The sequence below is a fragment of the Muscardinus avellanarius genome, assembly GCF_963383645.1.
Source record: "Muscardinus avellanarius genome assembly, chromosome: 3".
Taxonomy (NCBI): domain Eukaryota; kingdom Metazoa; phylum Chordata; class Mammalia; order Rodentia; family Gliridae; genus Muscardinus; species Muscardinus avellanarius.
Genome location: NC_137788.1, coordinates 90220770 through 90241090, shown reverse-complemented (window position 1 = coordinate 90241090; position 20321 = coordinate 90220770). Strand labels below are relative to the sequence as shown.

Below are 20321 nucleotides of genomic sequence, written 5' to 3'. Positions count from 1 at the left end.
ACAGTAAACCAAAAAACTAAGTAGACAAAAATCAAAGAATCCAAAAGCTACTTCTTTGCAAAGATCTACAAAATAGATAGCAGACTGACCAATGAAAAAGAAGACACAAATTACCAATATGAGGAGTAGAAGAGGGTATATAACTAATGGTCCTTTAGTTATTAAAATGATATTATATATGTTCTATATAACTATATAGTTATATATATAGTTATAGTTATATAGTCCTATATATAACTATATATAACTATATATATATAACTATATATATATATATATATATATATATATATATATATATATAGTGGTACTAGAGATTCAATCCAGGGGCATTCTACTATGATCCCTTTTTAAAAAAAATTTGTCATTTTAAAGCAAGATCTCACTAGGTTGCTAAGGGTCTCACTGAGGTGCTGAGGCTGGTCTCAAACTTGTGACCCTCCTGCCTCAGCCTCCCATGTGCTGGTATTATATGTACCCATGCCTGTCTATAATGTTATGTTATAACAGCTTAATGCCAATAAATTGAATTAAAATGAAATGAACAAATATCTTGAAAGACATCAACTACCAAAGGTTGCTCAAAAAGAAGTATGAAGCTGAAATAATCCACAATCGTGAAACAACTGAATTTATACTTTAATATCTTCCCATGAAGACTACTCCAGGAGCTAAGTGACAGCAGACAGACTTAAAAGACTGCATGCTGACTTACTGAGACCCTCTTATATAAAATATAAGATAGGTCTAGGAGTGTAACCCAGAGGTAGAAAGCTCCTGGGTTCCAGCCCCAGTTACACACACACACACACACACACATACACACACACACACACACACACACCACTGTATGCTGTACAGTTCTACTGATATATAATGCTAGAAGAGGCAAGATTATAGTGACAGAAAGCAAATCAGTTTATCAAAACCAAAAGTGGTGGTGGTGATGGGGGAGATTTCTTGTAATAGGGCTTGAAGAAAATTTTGAAATGATAAAAAATGTTTTACTTTTATTATCATGTTGATATGCCATGCATTTTATTGCATGGAGAGTATGCCTCCATAAGCAAAATATTTAGAATATAATGAATAAAGTTGGGCATGCACCTATAGTCCCAGTCCCTGGTAGACTTAAACAGGAAGAGCACAGTGTCAATGCCAACCCCAGGAACACAGCATGATCCTCAGCAACTTATGCCATTTCAAAATTAAACAAATAAATTAACTAAAAGGATTAGCGTATACCTCAGAGGTAGATTGCCCCCGGATTCAATTCCCAGTGCCCAAACAAATGCAATAAATAAATAAGTAAATAAATAAATACGTATATGTGATAAATAATAGTATAAAACATAAACGTTTTGAAATAAATTTAATAGCCAGGCATGGTGTGCACACTTGTAATCCCAGTACTTGGAAGGCTGAGACAGGAGGATCACAGTTCATAGCCAGCCTCAGCTACTTAGTGAGGCCCTTTGCAACTCAGTGAGATCCTATTTCAAAATAAAGAATAAAAAATAGGGCTGGAGGTGTAGCTCAGAAGCAGAATGATTTTGTGTTCTATCCCCAGTACCACACACACACACACACAGAAATAAACTTAATAAATTAGGCATAAAATTAAGGAAATAATAAAATGTTTCTGCAAGATATCAAAGATAACCTAAACATATTACAAACTATACATTGTTCATCAATTGGATGATTGAATACTTGGAAAATGTCATTTCTATCCAAAGTGATCTATAGATTCAAGTCAACATCTTCACAACATTTCTTTGTGACTTAACAAAATGACTTTAAATTTTGTATGAAAGTACAAACTACAATAACCAAGACACATTGTAGAAAAAGGAGTTGAGAGGATGTTCTATATTAAATATAAATCATCACAGATAGTATTGACACAAGAATATTTTAAGAAATATTTTAAGAAAATGATATAGAGAGCTAAGAAATAGGCTCGTGAGGACATTGAATGTGTGACAAAAGTAGTATTATAGATTTGTGGGAAGAAATAATGGGTTCTTCAATTAATGGTATAAGGACAATTGTTTTCTTATCTGAAAAAAGGTAAAATTGGGTCTTTATCACTCATTGTACATAAAAATCAATTTGAAGAGGGGAAAAACCCAAATTAAAGGAAAAACTACAAAACTTTTTGGAAGCTGGATGATAGGATTTCTACCTTGGATTAGAAAAGATTTTCATAATTATAATAGCAAGCACAAGCCAAATGGAAAGATTAATAAATTTTGCCTCATTAAAATTAAATTATTGTCACCAAAAGTCACCACAAAGGAAGTGAAAGCAGAGGTCACAAGCAGGATCATGAAGTACATAGGAAACAAACTGAGTACTGATGTTTGTAAAACATAAAACCAGTAACTGACCAGTATCCAGAGGTGTGTGTGTGTGTGTGTGTGTGTGTGTGTGTGTGTGTGTGACTACCAGCCTCTAGGAAACCAACAGAAGTAATGAGCAAACTCTTCACAGAAAAGAACCCTCAAAGAATCCTAAACACAAAAGGTCATTTACTACATGCAAATATGTGTAATTTCACTGGTAATCAGAAAAATGCAATTTTAAAACATTTTAAGCCGGGCGTGGTGGCGCACGCTTGTAATCCCCGCGCTTGGGAGGCGGAGACAGGAGGATCGCGCAGGTTCGAAGCCAGCCGCGCTGGCGTAAGAGACCCTGTTTCAAAAATATAAAATAGGTCTGGGAGTGTAGCCCGGAGGTAGAAGGGCTTCCAGGAACCCCAGTACCACCAAAAAAAAAAAAAAAAAAAAAAAAAACATTTTAAGAAAGAAAAAATTTTAAAAGTGACACAATATCATGTTTGCTGAGCTACTCATTAATGGGAACACTTGTTCATTGGGGGAGGAAGTGTAAATTATTTCAACTACTTTAGAAAACAGTTTGACTTTCCCTATAAACTTCTATGTACTTATTTTTATGTGCATTATATATTTTAATTTAAATATAATAAATTCAAAAAACCCAAAACCAGATATCTCTATTCACTAGGTTAGAATGGTGCCAAGAAATCTGAATTTTTATCTAGTTCCTATGGTGATTTTGAGAAAAGTAACATAAGGACCATATTTTCAGTATTTATATTATTTCCATAGTTTGAATTCTTCACCCTTGTAACTTGGCATTTCAAAAAGCGCCACAGCAGAATTGAAGGAGGCAGATTATAATAAAGGAACACACAACCTTTCCAATTCAGGAAATTATCGCTTTACTGTACAAAAAACTAGACATTTACAAAAGAAAATTGAAAGAAGTTGCATTTTTAAAACACATTAGTAAAATGACACAAGATCTCGATGAACAAGCATCATGAAACATCTCCGTACCATGCCAGTACCATACAGAGAAACCCAGTCAACCATTATAACCCAGGTTGAGGCGTGTAGTACCTGAATGTCAAACCAGTGCCCCCTTTTATCATTTGTCTATAAAAATATAAAACCCTGGCTTCTTTATAGAACATGAAGCTATTGTCAATAAACTTCATAGGAATAAAATTTTGTTAAAGAAAACAAACTACAAGAGAGATGACATAGGTCAGCTGCCAGTCACTAGTAATGTTAAATTTTCCTAAGATGCAGTAAGTTGTAAGAGTCAATCCAAGCAACATCATCTAATTATTTTCATGATCTGAATGTAGATTGCTGCTATTCCCAGCAACCTTGCTCTGGCATAATTTTATTTTACATATGTACAGATTAGGTTATTGAATAGACACATCAAGGAAACTCTTCCGGTCATTTCATCTCCGTGACGATGACTTTTCAGAAAGAAAGTTTTCCATTGGAATCTTGCTCACAGCATAGGCAACTATCCTTCTGTTTTCAGTACATCCTGAGAAGTCTGCACTCTCTGCTCCTTGTTTCTTGTTTGTTTGTTTTTTTTGTGTGGGACGATGAGCAATATTCATCATTGGACTTATAAATAGTGTTTCTGGTTGAACATTTCAAACCATAGCTACACTTTTGATTTCTGTGCTTCTACAAGACTGTAGGATCCTTTCATGTTGGCTTTTCTTGCAAAGTAAATGATCATCCCAATGGCAGGTATAATTAAAGAGGACGCACAATAGAGCACGAGAAGTTCAGGAGAAAAGTAGTCCTTGTTATTATCTCGTCCTGAAAAATGAACAATAGGGCGCAATCAATATCTAGTACAAACAGAAATTATTTGGTAATAATACAGATCTCGTAACAAACAGTACAACTAGTTCTCCAAAGAAGAGAATCAAAACAATGATAAGAAATAGGATGACCCCACAAACATATTTCTCTGAATTATCCAAATAGTTGCCTGGTGGTTGCTATGATCATGGCGGATCTAAAGATGATGGTTGCTGACTTCCACAAACTCAATTTTAAGAAGATTCAATTTTACGTGTAAAATGGAAGGGAAGATTCTTAACGAGAGGGATGTTTGGGAAGATGGAAATATCTACTGAAGTACCATGACTCAGGTTACCATGGATTGAAATGGCTAACCAGTTAGCCAATAAAAATTCATAGAACTCTGAAAATGTGACCATTCTAGTCAAAGGCTATGAGTCAGAAAGAGAAAGAATGATGTGGATGGCTTTTTCAGGTTTATGTGTATAACTTTCTGTTTTATATGTCTGAAGCTGGGGCATCTTAATATGTTATTATTCTCTTTCAGCATTTATATCATATCTTGGTTTTCTAAAGATCATTGGATAGTATCATGTTTCAGCTGAAATGTTACTTAGGCATTTTTAGATCTACACTTCTCCTAATCTAAACCAAGAACCCTAACATACACTAAAACCTCTCATACTTTACCTTCATAGCCCTATCACAGTTTGTAGTTAAACATTTTTCCATATAATTACCTGTTAAATTTGTTTTCCTTTTCTGACTGTAAACTACATAAAGACAGATATATTTATAGCCCATACTTAATTCACCATTTGGTATAGCTGATATCTCACCAAATTTATTTTTTTGAAGACTAATAATATTTTTTTTATTTTTTATTTTTCATTTTGTCAAACAAGATTTTATTTTTCCTCATTTTTATGCCAAAATATATCCCTGTAAAAATAGACAGTTTCTCTAGTAGATGGATTGAGTCTATTTTTGTTTTTTAAATCCTATCAGTTTGCCATTTCATTGTAAATGGAGTATTGGAATATGGAAGATATGCAATGTATACAAAAACTTTTAAATTAGTAGTCTTTCTAATTTGCTAAAAAACTCATCTAATATTTGCAATCCTACTTAACATCAGAACCTTACAAGACACATTTACTGAGGACTTGTTTCTGTTCATACTTTGATTTCACAGTATCGTATCGCCTCACCATTACGTTTCCCTGAGAGGCATATATGTCCTGGAAGGAATTTGTGATCTGACTTTGGCCATCACTGCATTACTTCTAGAGCTTTCTAAGCATGGACAGTCACCCAAGTAGAAAACAATCATTAGCATCAGATGGTGTGCAGTAAAATTCTGCAGATTATTGAACATGCTTCACCCTAAGCTTAATGCTAACTGCCTCACTTTTCTACTTTCCCTTGCTGGAGCTAAGCTGGTCAGATTATATGGGTACTATTTTAATAGGATATTCATCATCATAATTGTGGCTAGGCATTGATATTAATGACATGACTGGGCAATGGTATCTGTCCCCATTGCTTTGTTTCTAGCGTAATAAAAATTGTCTTTTACCTTTTGGTTTTTCCCTTGGGCATTTGCAAAAACGTTCAAATTTGCTGCTGAGTCAGTTGCCAGAGCAATCTTCTATTAGTCATATAAACAATGAAAATTTTAAAGACTCTCAAGCATTTTTTTTTTTTTTTTTTTGGTGGTACTGGGGATGGAACCCTTCTACCTCCGGGCTACACTCCCAGACCCATTTTATATTTTATTTGGAAACAGGGTCTCTGAAGCCAGAGAGGCTGGCTTTGAACCTGCAAAATCCTCCTGTCTCTGCCTCCCAAGCGCAGGGATTACAAGCGTGTGCCACCACGCCTGGCTGACTCTCAAGCATTTCTATCAATGGGATATATTCAAGCCAGACCAAAGAAAACAAAAACCAAGCTAAATCCGAAGGAAAACTATTTCAAAATATTAGGAAATTATCAATTTTTGGTCTTCATTCATATTCAGCTATTTTAATTTATTATTATCTTTTTTGTCAGTACTGGGGTTGGAACCTAGGGGCATTCTACCTCTGAGCTATGCCCCAGCCCTATTTTTTTATTCTTTTTTTTTTAATTAATTTTTTTTTTCAGGTCTGGAGATGGAACCCAGAGGCATTCAACCTTTGAGCTACACCTCCTGCCCTATTTTTTATTCTTTATTTTGAAACAGGGTCTCACTGAGTTGCAGAGGGCCTCACTAAGTAGCTGAGGCTGTCTGTGAACCGCGATCCTCCGGGTCTCAGCCTCCCGAATGCTTGGATTACAAGCGTGCGCCACCACGCCCGGCTTTATTCTTTATTTTGAAACAGGGTCTCACTGAGTTGCAAAGGGTCTCACTAAGTAGCTGAGGCTGTCCGTGAACCTGGATCTTTCTTTCTCAGCCACCTAAGTACTGGGATTAGAAGCATGCGTCACCATGCCTGGCTCGTATCCAGCTATTTTAAACCATATTCAGTTTGAAGGCATGAATTTCTAACCGAGTACCTAATAGTCTTTGTTCAATTAAATAGTGAGTAAAAAGTGGCAAATATATAAGTGGTTAATGTAATATGGCAATTTAAAAAGATGAATTTTAAAGTGTCTTTAAAAGAGAACAATTTATTGCAAACAAATGTAAGAAGTCCAGTTTTCTGGGGCCAGGCTAAATAAAAGGTGGCTAGAGATATCTCGGGTTAAAGAAAGTGAGAATGAATGAGTCTCACACTAGTCATAACTGAGATCTCAATCCATCCAGAATCATCCCCAGCCTCATTGGAGACACTGATTACATGCACCTCGGCGTCATTTTGAGTGACATGTTACAAGGTAAATGCTCCATTCTTTGAACACATAGTAGCTTCACTGGCCAAATCAACGCTTTTCAGGATAATCACCGCAGGTGGATGACTCAAAGTTTTATGTGTGATTGTGACAGTTTGCCTCCTTTAACATTTCTACATGGATGGATTGATAGGGTTGTGTTTTGAGGAGATACTATGATGAAAAGAAATACATAGTAAGGTTTGTAATCTTGAGAAATTTGACCAGATTAGTGTATTTGTCTTTATTTGTGTTTCTGACTTATGTTCAAATTTCCTCCATGTTGACCGGTGACTGCTGAGAGCCAAGTGTCAGACCTTGTAAGATCTGGCGTTTGTTTTCATGCCATCGATCAAGTGTGGCTTCCCCTATACAATAGGGGCTCATTAGTGTGCAAGGAGTGTGAGACTGATTAGTCAAGGCTGACACATGCTGCTTACACCAATAAGATCAATGGACCCTACCTACTGTGCCCAGTGTGTGTGTGTGGGTATTACTAAGAGGGATAGGAAAGTGTGGGGCCCTAAGGCTTCTCTGAGACACTATTTTAGCCCCTCTCTCCAATGGAATGGGGTAGGAAGGCCAGGGGAAGGGGTCTTAAGGAGTCTGTTCAGTAGTCTAGAGATTTTTTTCATGTTGTTCAGTATCAAGATTGCTACTCCATGGTTCCGAAAATAGCATCCCTGTGGTAAGAAGGAAGAGGATCGCAATAAAATTCTTTTTCTGCTGTACCAGTCCTAATTCTCTACTTTCCTTCTAACCTCCAGGGGAAAGTTGTAAAAATATTGTTAACCACTTTCAAATGTAAAACCTAGGAGACCAATGAAGAATTAATAGTCAACTTAGAAAAAAGCGAATGGGAATTCCACCTTCATCAATGATTCATGTCAACTTCCTGGCTAAACTCTATAGGCAGAACAGCTGTGCTTGATTATTTCAAGAAACTTTAAGAAATCACCATACTCAAAACAGAATTCAGCCTTATTTTACCAACATATTCATCTATTCATCTAGATTTTCCTTCTTTCTTTCTTTCTTTCTTTCTTTCTTTCTTTCTTTGGTACTAGGGATGAAACCTCGGGGCATTCTAATTATGAGCTATACCTCCAGCCTTATTTCTTATTCTTTATTTTGAAGCAAGGTCTCACTAAGTTGTGGGGGCCTCACTAAGTAGCTGAGGCTGGCTGCAAACCTGCAATTCTCTCGTCTCAGCCTCCCAAGTACTGGGATTACAAACGTGTGCCACAACTCCCGGCTTAGACATTTCTTACCATCCACAAAATCTCTGAGCAACTACAAAAATAAGGAAAATAAAACTCCAAACACCAACCTTTGACATCAAGAGTTAAATTTCTTAATTGTGAGCCAACTTCATTTTTAGATTCACATTCATAGACTCCAGCATCCTCCAGCTGGGCCTTGCGAATGGTGTAAGCGCCATCTATAGATTTCAGCACAGTGTCTCCCGTTTCCGCTTTCTTCTTCAGGATTATCCAGGTTTCTGGGACATTTCCACATGTACAGGAGATAATGACAGTATCTCCTTCCTTGACACTCTTAGAAGGAAAAGCTGTAAGCTGTATGTCTTTTGGAGCAACTGAAAAGAAAATTTGCAAGGTAACTATGATTCAGTAAAGTGCAAACCAATTTCATATTCAATTAATGACATAAACAGTACCTGCCTAGGAGCTATGTGTGTTTGCAGAAAATTTTAAGAAAGGCATGGAAAGAAGTCCAGAAATTACTGGGTGGTTGTAAATGGTCATGTTTTAGACTTTTGATATGCCTATTCTTCTTTCATGTCCCTTGATGTAATTCTTTACCCAGCCTAGCACAAATAATAGGTACTTAATACCTAGCTATAGAATTCAAATGTGAAATTTTAAAAAGTTGTTTTATCACATTGTTTAGAAAAATATTTCCTAGATCCTCCCAAGTTAAAAATATTAGGCTGTACAGAGATGGCTTCTTTACTATCCTTAACTACCAAGTTCTGGGCTTTGGGCTAAGCACCTGCATGCAACATTTCTACTAATGCACAACACTGGAGGGAAGTGTCCTATCATCATCCTCTTATAAGTGACAGTCCTGGTAAGGTCATTATTTTGTGATTTCCTTGTGACTACTTTTCCCCATCCAAGGTCACAATGCCATGACATTTCTCCTAAAGTCTTCCTATAAGATTGTGCACTTCCCTGCCAAGGTTCTTCCTTGAAAATAAAAATCTCATTGAGATGAAGTAACAAGGAATCCCTAGTCAGGCATGGTGGCGCACGCTTGTAATCCCAGCATTCAGGAGGCTGAGATAGGAGGATCGCGGTTCGCGGACAGCCTCAGCTACTTAGTGAGGCCCTTTGAAATTCAATGAGACCCGGTTTCAAAATAAAGAATAAAAAATAGGGCAGGGGGTGTAGCTTGGAGGTCGAATGCCCCTGGATTCCATCCCCAGACCCACAAAAATAAATAAAAGAAAGAAAGAAAGAAAGAAAGAAAGAAAGAAAGAAAGAAAGAAAGAAAGAAATCCCTAGCTTCCCAGGGAGGAAGAAGACTAATGAGTATAAGAAGAAATGACAGCTGGTGAAGGACATTGCTGATGCCCAATGGGGAAGGTATACGGAGATGGCCCAGACTGATTACTTTCAAAATGCTCTTAACTGCCTATATGGCTTCAGTGTGCCCAGTAGAAATTGTTCTGTTCTCAGTCTTGGGTGTCGATCCCAGAAAAGGCCCATCCTTGATGACTTGATTCACTCTAGTGTTTCTGTAACACCAGACTGATGAAGCAGAGGACATGGTCACTACTATTGTTTGTATGTATGTGTATTGGGTTGAGGGAGGCAGGGGTTGAATCCTGTGGTGTTCTTCTTCTGAGCTACACCCCCAGCCCTATTTTATTTTTATTTTTAAACAGGGTCTCATTAAGTTGCTGAAAACCTTGCTTAGTTGTTGAGGATAATCTCCAATATATAATCCTCTTAATCTCAGCCTCTCAAGTACTAGGATTTACAGGCAAATATCAGAATGTACAGAAGGTACCTTTTAAGATTCTAGGCAAATACTAGCAGGCGTCTTGTGAGATGGCCCCTAAGGGTCCAATTCAGCCAGGTATAGTGACTTAATCTTATACAGTTTCCAAATGCATATGGCCCTTTCTATCCTATTTCAGCACTATAATCACTGTCTAATAAGTGCCACTGGAAGCTCTGACAACAGCTCTGGAACTCCCATTTTCACTTGATGCTAAAATAATTTGAGGGTAAGTGACCTGGAATGTTTCATGGGAAAACACCATTCCCACAGATTTCCATGCACTCTTTAGAATCTCCCAATATATTTCTTTAAAAATTCTATTTTCAGCTGGGCGTGGTGGCACACGCTTGTAATCCCCATGCTTGGGAGGCAGAGACAGGAGGATCGTGCAGGTTCGAAGCCAGCTGCGCGCGCTGGCTTAGGAGACCCTGTTTCCAAATTTTAAAAAAGTATAAAAAAATGAGTCTGGGAGTGTAGTCTGGAGGTAGAAGGGCTTTCAGGAACCCCAGTACCACCACCAAAAAAAAAAAAAAAAAAAATCCTATTTTCAAAGAGAATTTTGTTCATACTCAAAAACCTAACCCCCCCCCCAAAAAAAATACCAGCAATAGCAACTCAAAATCACACTCTGCTTACCTACCTTGGATAATTAATTCAACATTTTTTCTGCTTGTTCCAGCCTGGTTAATTCCTTCACATACATAAACTCCAGAATCTTTCATTGTTGTGGAAATTAAGTTGAGAGTTGTATTCTCAGAAAGAGGTTCTAGGTCCCCATTGTCTAGCTGTCTGCTCCACAAAATTTGGGGGGCTGGGAGGCCATCGCTAAAGCATGTCATATTCACAGAACTGCCTTCCTCCAGGATGGAGGAGGGGTTGACCAAGATGGTGGTATCCTTGGGAGCAACTGAAAATGTAGAGACACTCATTAGCTTAACACTTTTATGCCCTGGCTTCCAAAGAGTTTCTATAACAATGCAAAACTGGGCTAGGAGCTTTGTGGATTCAAAACTAGCAGAGAAGGGTCTGTCCCATATAATTTAGCAGATACAGAATGAAAGAGAACATCATCAAAACATAGATGTTTCCTAGTGGAAATAAATTCCATAGAGAATCTAGCTACCAAAGCACAGATGGGCAATTGGGCAATGATGGTGTGTATTGCCATTGGTGGTACATTACGTGGGACCATGACTGACTTGAATCTGTTTCTCCTACTTGAAGTAGATTCCCTTTTTCTACCCCTTGAATCTGGGCTGACCTTGTGACTCACTTTGACCAATGGACAAATGAACAGGGTAGGTGTCCCAACACCAGGCCTTTCAGAGGCTGTTTTCATCACCCTCTTCTTGAAACTTTGTGCTATGGCAAGTGAACCTAAGCTACCTTCCCTTAGGATGATACCACAGAACAATGGCCCTGCTGGCCCATTCCCTAAGGCCAATGTGTAGAATCACAAACTAATAAAAAATTATTATTTTACATGTAAGGGATAGGTTTGTTACAATCATCCTTATTTTGAATTTTCTCTTCAGCTACACCCCCCCCCCATAAGCAGGGCTTTAACTATTAACTTTATGTTAACTATGCCTTGGAAAACACGACAAAGAAACCCATATTTGGTAATGGACACATCATAGATGAACTTACCGTTGACATAAAGGGTCTGTGTACTCTGCCTTTGTTTGGGTTCAGATTCCATTTCGCCAACATGTAACTCAGCCTGGCAAACAAGAACTTTTCCAGTATCTTCAGTGGTGGGAATGAAGGTCATTTCCAAACTTTTGGTCTCCAGGGACTTCCTATCCATTTCTTCCAAAAAGTATTTACTCATAAGAATAGTCTCCCCCTTAAGTAGTTCAATCTTCAAGTGGTCTAAAGGGTACACATTAGGAACTGTGCAGCTCACAGTGACGGGGTCCTCGTTCACTAGTAGACCACTCATCTCAATTTCTGGATCTCTAGGGAATGCTGCAAACATCAAGCAAAAGTGGTTGTTTACACATGATGTTCAAGGGAAAATTGAGTAAAAGTTTATTAGATGCAAAGGTCTCAAAATGACAGCTTTACTCAACTGGGTTAGAATGATCAATGCATAAGCAATGATATTCAGCATAAATACATAATCATAATGTTAATCATAAGTGATATCAGATACAAAACCTACTTAATATATTAAGTCATCAAGTGACAAATACTTTTATTTCTTTTTTTTCTTTTACGCATGTCATCTCGCTAAGCGCATGGTCAGATCTTTTCCATGTGCTTGGCACACATCCGCTTGTTCCATCTTATTAACTGTATGTTTTAGATCTTTTAAATATTTGTCGTGATGCATTCAATATTTAGTGTGAAATAGTTCCTCGACATTCATTATCTCAGTCTTTGAAGCAGCCTAGTGAAATAAGTATTATTTAACTTTTAGCTAGAAAGTGGAAACATATAAAAGCTAAGAGACTTTTTATTACACAGCATACCAAGTAAGTCATTAAGCTGAACCCCAAATTCCTGTTTCTCTGACCTTGGAATCCAGGTTTGATTTCACAGAGCTGTGCAGATTCTGAAGACAGACCCACAGGGAGATTCTCAATTTAGACAATAACTAACAACTAGGCCAAGTATGGTGGTACATGCCTGTTATGCCAGTACTTGGGAAGCTAAGACGAGAGTATTGCATGTTTGAGGTCAGACTCAGCAACTTAGAAAGACCCTCATTAACTTAGCAAAACCCTACTTCAAAATAAAAAAATGAAAAGGGCTAGAGGTATAGTTCAAAGTAGAAGGCCCTTGGGTTCAATCCCTAGTAGCAAAACCAAAACAAATCAAAACCCAAACCAATAACTAAGGACTAAATTGAGGCAGTAAGTTTTAAGTATTTCTCAGATAATACTTGTACATAAAAAAGAACTGTATTACCTGTATTATTTAGAATCTGTTCTACATAATAACTCATCATGTGCAAATCAGTAAAAATGAGACTAAAATACCAAGAATTTTTTTTCTTTAAGCAGAATGTTACTAAAGTGAAACATTTTCAAGTATTTCAATAGGGCAATAAGACTCCACTCTGGTTCTCATTTCTGTTGGGAATATGTCTGTGTCAGCAGACAGTAGACTCTGGATAATACAATAAAGCAATAAATTACCCTTCTTTTTGAGAGATTTAAATCCCTTTAGAGTTATACTCTCATACTGAACAAAATCCTGAAGGGTAACATAAGTTTCATCAAGGTTTTGGTGGAAAACTCAAACAAAAAAACAAATGGAAACTTTACAATCTATTTTCTTGGGTTTGCTGAATGAACCAAAACAGAAAAAATAAGCTCGTAGCCACTTTGTATATTTTGTTCCTCACTTACTACAACCTGAGAAATTCCAGCAATGTCAAATGCATAGAGACTAGAGGTCATAAAGGCTGTTTTGTTAAGACAGCAAGAGCAAGAAAAAGAGTAGAGTAAGTGCATGTATGTCATTATCACTGTGATTTACATTATAATGTGACTCCAAAAAGGCTACACACACACACACACACACACACACACACACACACACACCAAAAAAGTTATATATGTAAAAAAATTAAAAGAGTAGAAGGTGCTCGCAGTGTTCATTGGTATTAAGATCTGGTATTGCCACCTGATTCTGCTTGAGCAGAAACCTGAATCTCTGCCATGGACCATCCCTGTCTCCAACTTACTCCCCATCTTTAGTTTTGGCTCTGCTGCTTCCCCTTTCCTCATTATTTTTTCCATCCTGAGGATCAGTTTGCCAACTACACCCTTACAATAGTGGGCTCAGGCTTCACCCTCAGCTTGAATAGCTGTTTTGCAGCCCTTCCTCCCATTACCTGCATGGGCACTGCCCCACGCTCTGGTTCTCACCACCTACACATGCCCCATGTGTACATCAAAGGATGGGAGGTAGGAGCCCTGAATGTGATCAAGTGCACAATAAGAAAGTCCCCTCCAGACCCAAATTAAGGATGTACAGGTGCTGTGCACATATGTAAAATATATTCAAGATGAAGGCCAATTGTGGTATATCAAACCATTTTGTACCAGATATTTAGGAACCATTGATGCTAAATTCCCTTTCTAAACAAGTGGATGTCATTGCATAGCACAGATTCATATTCTTTTTCTTGCAATAGAAATTTTAAAAAGCAATGCTGAAAAGCACTTACAGTAGAGCTCTACTTGGACTCCTTTCTCCAGCTTCCTATGTCCGCAGGTCACTCTGCACAGGTAAGAGTGCTCATTCTCAAAGCTCACAGGGCTCAGGGTCAGAGTGGACTCAGTCCCCTCGCTCCTCACTCTCCCGCTCAGAGGGCTGTCTATCTGGGTTCTCCAAGAGAAAGCTGGGGACTCACAGCCTGTGACACCACAGGTCAGCACAACCGAATCCCCAATCTGAGCAGTAACCCGGGGTCCAGGGGAGATGTCAACAGTAAATGGTTTCTCTGCAGGGAAGAAAAGAACAAGACAAATAGCAGATAAAATTCTTGTCTTCTTTTACCATATGCCCATGCATGATCTTTATTTTCCTGGTCTCCTTCCAGCTACCATCTGTACCAAGAAGAAATTGTTCCTTTCTACCTTGGAACTATCAGGAATAAGAGCACTTTCTCTAAGAACGGATTCATGATAAACATGGGTATGCATGTATCACTATATCGTCACTATGCAATTCACAATAGTCAAATGATGGAGCCAAACTTGGTGTCTGTCAACAGATGAATGTATAAAGGCAATGTGGTAAATACGCAGAATGGAATTTCACTTAGCCATAAAGAAGAATTATGTCATTTCAGGAAAATGAATGGAGCTAGCAAGTATGATAAGTGAGATCAGTCGGTCTCGGAAAGTAAAGGGTCATGTGTTTTCTCTCGTATGTGGAAGCTAGAGAGAAAATAGGAAACAAAAAGGATTTCAGTCAAATGGGGAGAGAGACCATGAAATAGTGGGAGGGGATTGGGGAGGGACATAGAGAGGGGAAAAATGAGGCTTAGGAAGGAAATAGTTCAAATGACCCTATGTTATATGAAAGGTATCGCTACCAACCTCACTAACAGGCACGGGGAGGAAGACAGGAGAGCGGTAAAGGGGGATATGGAAGGAAACAGATCAAGTGATGTGTGCATGTGTTCATGTATCACTGTGAACCTCATTGTGATGTGTACTTACAATGCACCAATAAAAGTATAAAAACAGAAAGAATGAATCCATGGTAGTCTATGGAATAAGACTATTTGAATAAATGTAAATATAAACTAGTCAAGAGAGAAGTTGGCATCTTTTCATGGCAAAATCCAATCTCTGCTCAGAGGTTTATCAGATCACAGCAATAATTAAAACAGGTCAAATCGTTTCAGTGGCTCCTGCGTGTCAAGCATTGTATACACCACTTTACACATATTATCTCAGTTAACCATCACACTTGATGAGCTGGTACTATAATTTCTTCTCTGCCTACTCATTCTTCTTTTGTCTCTACTATTCCTCCTCTTCCTTTTCTCCTCTCCTCTGGAGAAAATTGAGGCTCAGAAACGCTAACTAACCTCACCCAGCTTGCAAGTGACTGCATGGGGACTTGACGCAGGGTGAGTCTGATTCGAGATTCCAGCTTTTCTGCTGCTGGAACCACTAGATCAAGTCTTCATGTCAAAATAAAACAAGATCTGAGAGGTACTGGGAAGACTACCCTCAAAGGTCCTCTAATTAGATTCAACAGCCATAATGGATATTGAAGCTTCTTTTCCAACAATATAAAGTCCTACCTTTGAGAGTCACATAGAATCATGTTGAAAACAAAGTAAAAATTTAAGCAATCAAGCAATAACATGAGTCATCTCTAAAATCTGTTTGATGCAATATAAAAAAAAATTCTTTGCAATGAATTCAGGGACTGAAAGCTGAGAGGTGAAGGCAAAATTCTGAGCCTCAAATGTTCAGGAAAGCTCTTTAGCTGCCAGTTTTGTCCCTGCCAGGCACCCAGGCTTTGATGAGATGATGGCTATTTTGGTAGAAAAAGAATTCCAAGGCTGGGCATGGTGGCGCATGCTTGTAATCCCCCCAAGCTTGGGAAGCAGAGACAGGAGGATCGCTCAGGTTCGAAGCCAGCTGCCTGGCTTAAGAGACCCTGTTTCCAAATAAAAATTATAAAATAGGTCTGGGAGTGTAGCCTGGAGGTAGAAGGGCTTCCAGGAACCCCAGTACCACCAAAAAAAAAAAAAAAAAAAAAAAAGAATTCCAAATCTTGGTTGTTCACCTGAAGAAAAAGGGAGTGACTGGTCAATTCTAAAGGTGACAGATGAGATTCCACAGAAAATCACTAAAATCTTCCCTTTAAATAGCAGGCAAGAGAGGGAAAAAGCAAATTTCAACACATCGAAAATCCAGCTACACTACATTTTCCATGGTTCTTTGTGTCAGAAGTTATTTCTTTCAATTCAGTTGGTGTAATTGTGACATCTTAGTATTTTCCAAAAAAGGATCTCCTCAAACTACCTCAATAAATTAATATGCTATTCAATTTTAAAAGAGATCATTCCGAACAAAAACCAGAGTTTCTGAATTCTTTATATGCTAGTGTGAGAATCTGAGACTTTAAAAGCGACCTGCTTTCTTCCTGTGAATAGCTCTGGCCACATATATTACCGTGTGAACTTGTAGCTCTTGAGGAGATAACTCTTCTAGATAGCTGAATGCCCTTTGAAGGTTCAATTCTGTCTTTAGTACTTAGGTAGTTAGTATCCCACATGATCTAAAACAACCCTTCCCAACCCCAGAACACATTTCCTTCCCACATGGGAATACAAGACAGCTTATTATGGGAGTGAACTGTTCCAGGATGGATGATTAACTTTGCCTGGTTTTATTAGTATAATGTATTTTCTGGTCACTTGACAATGCTAACCCTACACTCAACGGAGTTAATCCACTGATGGTGAATTTGAATTTTTATTTTTACTTATCCAAGCTTAAACTTCACATTTTTATTTTTAAGAATTTGTGTTGTCCACATTTATAATTTATTCATTCATTTGACAAACATTTGCTTTGCCTATGTACTTATTATGTATCAAGTCACAGGCCAGGCATCCAAACTTAAACACAGACACACACACATACACACACAGCGAGTTCCTGACTTTAGGAGCTTACATTTCTGGACAGACTCATTTAAATAGATCCGTTACTTTGGCTCTCACTAAAACATGTCTGTTTTTCCTTCCTAGTTTGCAAACTCCCACAGCACAGTGGCCTCCATCTCTCCCTTCCCCCAGCACCAAGCAGATACTTGGATTCCTGAACAAAGGCTCTTAATTAGTATGTGTTGGACTGGGCTGAAGTGTATGTGTGACTCTAAGAAGTATTCAGTTTACAGGAAGGGAGGAAGGAGTAGCTTTGCCTGACAATCTGGAACTGGCAGGCTCACTCAAGCTTTCTTTTGAAGGATGGCTAGGACTTTGCTGGGGGGAGGTGGGAGAAAGGCACTTCAGGCAAGAGAATGGTGGGAACAGAAGTGTCAAGATACCAACAAGCCATGAAGGTAGTTCCTGATGAGACAGTGCAGAGTTAAATGCAACTGCTTTAAGAAATGTTGTTGAAGTCATGTATAATGAGTGCTTTTTGTTTAAGCTAATTAAATTTGGTAGCCATGCATAGGATTAATTATAATGGGAAAAGAAAAATAGAAGGAAGACTACTTAAAGACAATTAACATGTAAGATTATAGTGCACCAATAAAAGTATATTTAAAAAGACAATTAGCTATAAAACACAATGGGATACTTTCTGCTTTAATAAAAATGATACCATGAACTGAGGATACATCTCAATAGTAGAGCACTTGCCAAGGCTGTGTAGGCCTTGAGTTCTATTACAGTACTAAAAACATAAAAATAAAACCTCTATCTATCATCTATCTATCTATCTATCTGTCTATCTATCTTGTCACATAAGACAACATGAATGGGGTCGCGGGCTGGGCACGCCAGATGGGGCCCGGGTCGCGGGACTCTGGGCCCCAGACCGAACTGCGCATAGCACGCCAGACCCCTGGAGAAACCAGACCCAGTAAGACGCTGGGTTCTGGGCGGGGGTCGCGGGCTGGGCACGCCAGATGGGGCCCGGGTCGCGGGACTCTGGGCCCCAGACCGAACTGCGCATAGCACGCCAGACCCCTGGAGAAACCAGGCCAAGTAAGACGCTGGGTTCTGGGCTGGGGTCGCGGGCTGGGCACGCCAGATGGGGCCCGGGTCGCGGGACTCTGGGCCCCAGGCAGAACTGCGAGTAGCACGCCAGATCCCTGGAGAAACCAGGCCCAGTAAGACGCTGGGTTCTGGGCAGGGGTCGCGCGCGGCGCACAAAAGCCGGGGCCTGGGTCGCGGGACCCTGGGCCCCGGGCCGAACTGCGCGTAGCACGCCAGACCCCTGGAGAAACCAGGCCCAGTAAGAAGCTGGGTTCTGGGCGGGGGTCGCGGGCGGGGCACGCCTAATGGGGCCCGGGTCGCGGGACTCTGGGCCCCTGCCGAACTGCGCGTAGCACGCCAGACCCCTGGAGAAACCGGACCCAGTAAGACGCTGGGTTCTGGGCGGGGGTCGCGGGCTGGGCACGCCAGATGGGGCCCGGGTCGCGGGACTCTGGGCCCCTGCCGAACTGCGCGTAGCACGCCAGACCCCTGGAGAAACCAGACCCAGCAAGACGCTGGGTTCTGGGCGGGGGTCGCGGGCTGGGCACGCCAGATGGGGCCCGGGTCGCGGGACTCTGGGCCCCAGACCGAACTGCGCATAGCACGCCAGACCCCTGGAGAAACCAGGCCAAGTAAGACGCTGGGTTCTGGGCTGGGGTCGCGGGCTGGGCACGCCAGATGGGGCCCGGGTCGCGGGACTCTGGGCCCCAGGCAGAACTGCGAGTAGCACGCCAGATCCCTGGAGAAACCAGGCCCAGTAAGACGCTGGGTTCTGGGCAGGGGTCGCGCGCGGCGCACAAAAGCCGGGGCCTGGGTCGCGGGACCCTGGGCCCCGGGCCGAACTGCGCGTAGCATGCCAGACCCCTGGAGAAACCAGACCCAGTAAGACGCTGGGTTCTGGGCAGGGGTCGCGGGCTGGGCACGCCAGATGGGGCCCGGGTCGCGGGACTCTGGGTCCCAGGCCGAACTGCGCGTAGCACGCCAGACCCCTGGAGAAACAAGGCCCAGTAAGACGCTGGGTTCTGGGCGGGGGTCGAGTACAGGGCACGCCAGCTGGGGCCTGGATCACGGGACTCTGGGTCCCGGCGGAACTGCGAGTAGCACGCCAGACCCCTGGAGAAACCGGGCCCAGAACAGAAAAAGATAAAGAAAAATATCGGAGAGGTGGTAAGAAAGCCGTTATGGATGCCAGGACACTGGAGATGCAGACAAAACTTATCTAAATGCACTGGAACTTATGGAAAAATTCGCCGTGAAAGAGGACTGCTATTTCTCTATATTGTTAAGAATCTCAGACATCACATATAAGGAGAGAGTTTAGCGGAGACCAAGGAGAAATGCGGTGTTGAAAGAGTTCTTCGCGATGGTGGTAGAGACTTGTATTCAGGAGAAGCAGAAACCGGATCTTACCAACTTTATTTTTTTGGAGAAATTACACCAAATGTCGAATGCTACCATCACGCATGCTTAGGAACACTGGACAACATTCAGAGTGGAAAAAGAGCCTGGGAAGGATTTGAAACGGTGGAGGCAGTGGCAATGCCAGTGGCCAATATTTGGGGGAGGCAGAGATCTGATACATTACAACTGGAACCTTTGAAATACTAACCACAGAGACAGTGATCGGAACCTGCTGAGGGGTTAGGCGGGCGCCGGGGCCAGTGGCCGACATCGGAGCTTGCTGTGAGGCAGGGCCACTACTGAGGCCTCCGTGGCCGGGATTGGAACCTGCAGAGGGGTTAGACCGATGCTGGGGCCAGCGAGGCCGGCATTGGAGCCTGCCATGATGCAAGGCTTGTGCTAGGGCCTCCGAGGTCGGGTCCGGAACTCGCTGAGGGGTTAGGCCGGTGCTGGGGTCAGCGAGGCCGGCATCGGAGCCTGCCGTGAGGCAAGGCCAGTGTTGGGGCCCCCGAGGATGGGACCGGAGCCTGCTGAGGGGTTAGGCCGGTGCTGGGGCCAGCGAGGCTGGCATCAGAGCCTGCCATGAGGCAAGGCCGGTACTTGGGCCTCCGAGGCCAGGATAAGAGCCTGCCGAGGGGTTAGGCCGGTGCTGGGGCCTCCGAGGCCAGGATAAGAGCCTGCTGAGGGGTTAGGCCGGT

The 20321-nt window shown here is 40.9% G+C and overlaps 1 protein-coding gene across 3 annotated transcripts in view; it reads right to left on the bottom strand.

Moving 5' to 3' along the window:
• Nucleotides 1–3996: 3996 nt before the first annotated feature.
• The window catches only part of VCAM1 (vascular cell adhesion molecule 1), a gene marked incomplete at both ends in the record, with an annotated part of 30349 nt that continues 14024 nt past the window's right edge, over nt 3997–20321 (bottom strand). For 2 of the 3 annotated variants that reach the window (XM_080690630.1, XM_080690631.1), the window contains 5 exons: nt 3997–4157; nt 8329–8595; nt 10669–10935; nt 11679–11999; nt 14212–14487. In XM_080690630.1, the coding sequence (XP_080546756.1) occupies nt 3997–4157; nt 8329–8595; nt 10669–10935; nt 11679–11999; nt 14212–14487 (1292 nt within the window). The remainder of the gene's footprint in view (nt 4158–8328; nt 8596–10668; nt 10936–11678; nt 12000–14211; nt 14488–20321) is intronic. The other variant, XM_080690632.1, reaches the window with a different exon arrangement.